Below are 2197 nucleotides of genomic sequence, written 5' to 3' on the forward strand. Positions count from 1 at the left end.
ATATGCAAATTTAACGCGAAGGAAGGAAATGTAAAACCTCCAGCATGCTCGCAACACTCTATGCCTGCAGCCTTGGCGAGTATCGAAAAGCGCTTAATGCTAGCAGGGACACACATAAGAAGGATGTCTGTCTAGCTCACTTTTTATTGTCTCTTACTTTTTTCACTTTCTTTAACGTGAAACAGAGTTGAATGATGCTTAATGTCTACTATTTAAGAACTGCAATAGTAATCATTTTAATGATTCTCGAATTAAAAAGAAGCAATTTTGAGGGCTCGGTATGCGACTTATCTATTAAGAGTTACACAACCTTTCCTCACAAATTTGGTTTTGATGTAATACATCCCCCTATTCAAAAGCGATTAAGGTCTGCTCCATTTTTTTTAATGGAGTTCATCAATCAAAAACTTCTACGTGGAGTGATATTCCTACGAAATAAGCAATTACAACCTCTACAACCGTAGTCGTCTAGGCTGATCCATCTGTCGCAATGGCACTTGGTTCCTCTGCTCCGCAGAATGAAAAGCATTCAGATAATGGCACCAAGTAATACATGTGCGGCGTTCAACGCTCAGCTGTGTAGTAACAAGCATTAGAGACTGTCTCTTTGTGGTATGCTCAACGTGTGCTCACATGTTTTGAAGCAGCACATGGCATTATGGATAGCCGTTTGTGGGCAGTATCCTTCGATGTGAAGCTGCATAGCGTAACCACATACACTAGTTTACCAGTGGCCAGTGCTCTACTGACTGCAGTGTAATCAAGTACACTATCTTTGCTCCTAATGCTCTATACGCTCCTTCCTTTTGAGAATTCGGGGTTCACTCAATAAAGCGGGACCTCTTTATGCAAAATCTGAGTGACATTTAAAGCTACCGCGTATACTTCATCCCTCCTGTTGCGATCTAAAATAAAGGCTCTGCATATGATGCATTTTGCAGGCATTCGGTTTCACTTAGCCTACAATATGTTAAGACCGAGCTTCTAAGATGATGGCATGAGTACCAGTAGGGAAACGAAACTTTAGGATACAATATATCATGTGTGGTTTACTGGGTTCAAGGAACGGAGAGTCGAGAGTGTCATTATATCACGGCCATCTTCTCATGACTTCAATTCTTTTGATGCTTTCGAAGCTGAAACTCCACCCAAGGATCAAAAAGATCCCTGGAAGGAAACTTTATTCATTCTCCTTCTCTTTTAATAACCAAGTACAAAGAGCAGCATCACATAGAAGCCCACATTAATAGCATTGGCATTTTAAATGGCTGAGCGATTAGTACAAGCTAAATGCGACGTCAACACGTCATTCTCAATGTCCATCTCCGGTTTTTTTCAAAATTCAAAGCTGACATACCTGATTAATATGCACTTTCTCCGTTGATATTGAGGTTGCAATGAGTAGTTAGTAAAAAGGTAATTTAAACGTCAGCCGACACGTATTTTGCCATGACTGGTAATTGCTGAGGTTTCTCTTGACAAAAGCGACGTATTTGCTGCAATTTTGAGGTCTGCCTCTTTTATTGAAACTCTTAATGGTTCAAAACGTCCCAATCTGGTGTTTTGTGCAAACTTTCCCCCAGCAATAATGAAAATCTCAATCGTGGTTTGAAAGACCCACGTCCAGCCAGCATTTGCACAGGTGTATTTTCATGCACCCGTTTTTAGCACCAGTCCCATCATCAAATAACTGCCGCTTTTCTCGTTTACTCAATAGTCACCCTGGCTTCGAGGTGATTGTTTACTGCAAGCTGATCAGCTATTGGTGGGACCTAGCTTTGCCCCAAATATTATGGAACCGCTTAGTCAGTTGCAATTAAATTTGTGCACAATCGGCAAAGTAGGAACTGGGAGCAAAGTCCTCACACCCGCTTTCCGGAGGAATGAATGGAGAAGATAGAGGGGGAATAGGGGTAGGTGGAGGCAGATCTGAGGAGGGTGATGTGCAACAGACTGACGTGGCAGAAAGGAGACAGGAAATGCTAAATGGGAATTCTAAGACGACGAATGACAAGGAGATTAGATATAGATGCGCCCATTATTTTAATTTGATTTGGTCCAGGGCATAAAATACTGAGCGATGTGATTGCCTGTACTTGATAGGGTAAATTAAAGGTGGATTTAGACAACGAAATATGAAAGATGAGAAGAAAAGAAAATGACCGAAAATAAGATTTGGGATGGGCAAGGTAAAGGT

The 2197-nt window shown here is 41.3% G+C and overlaps 1 protein-coding gene across 1 annotated transcript; it reads left to right on the plus strand. All coding sequences in view use genetic code 11, as the record gives it.

Moving 5' to 3' along the window:
- Positions 1-194: 194 nt before the first annotated feature.
- Positions 195-464, plus strand: EGR_11139 (hypothetical protein; the record flags this gene model as incomplete). Its single annotated transcript, XM_024500386.1, has 1 exon — positions 195-464. The coding sequence occupies one exon, from the start codon at positions 195-197 to the stop codon at positions 462-464; it is 270 nt and encodes an 89-aa protein (XP_024345201.1).
- Positions 465-2197: the final 1733 nt, after the last annotated feature.

The sequence above is a fragment of the Echinococcus granulosus genome (assembly GCF_000524195.1).
Source record: "Echinococcus granulosus chromosome Unknown EG_S00409, whole genome shotgun sequence".
Lineage (NCBI taxonomy): Eukaryota > Metazoa > Platyhelminthes > Cestoda > Cyclophyllidea > Taeniidae > Echinococcus > Echinococcus granulosus.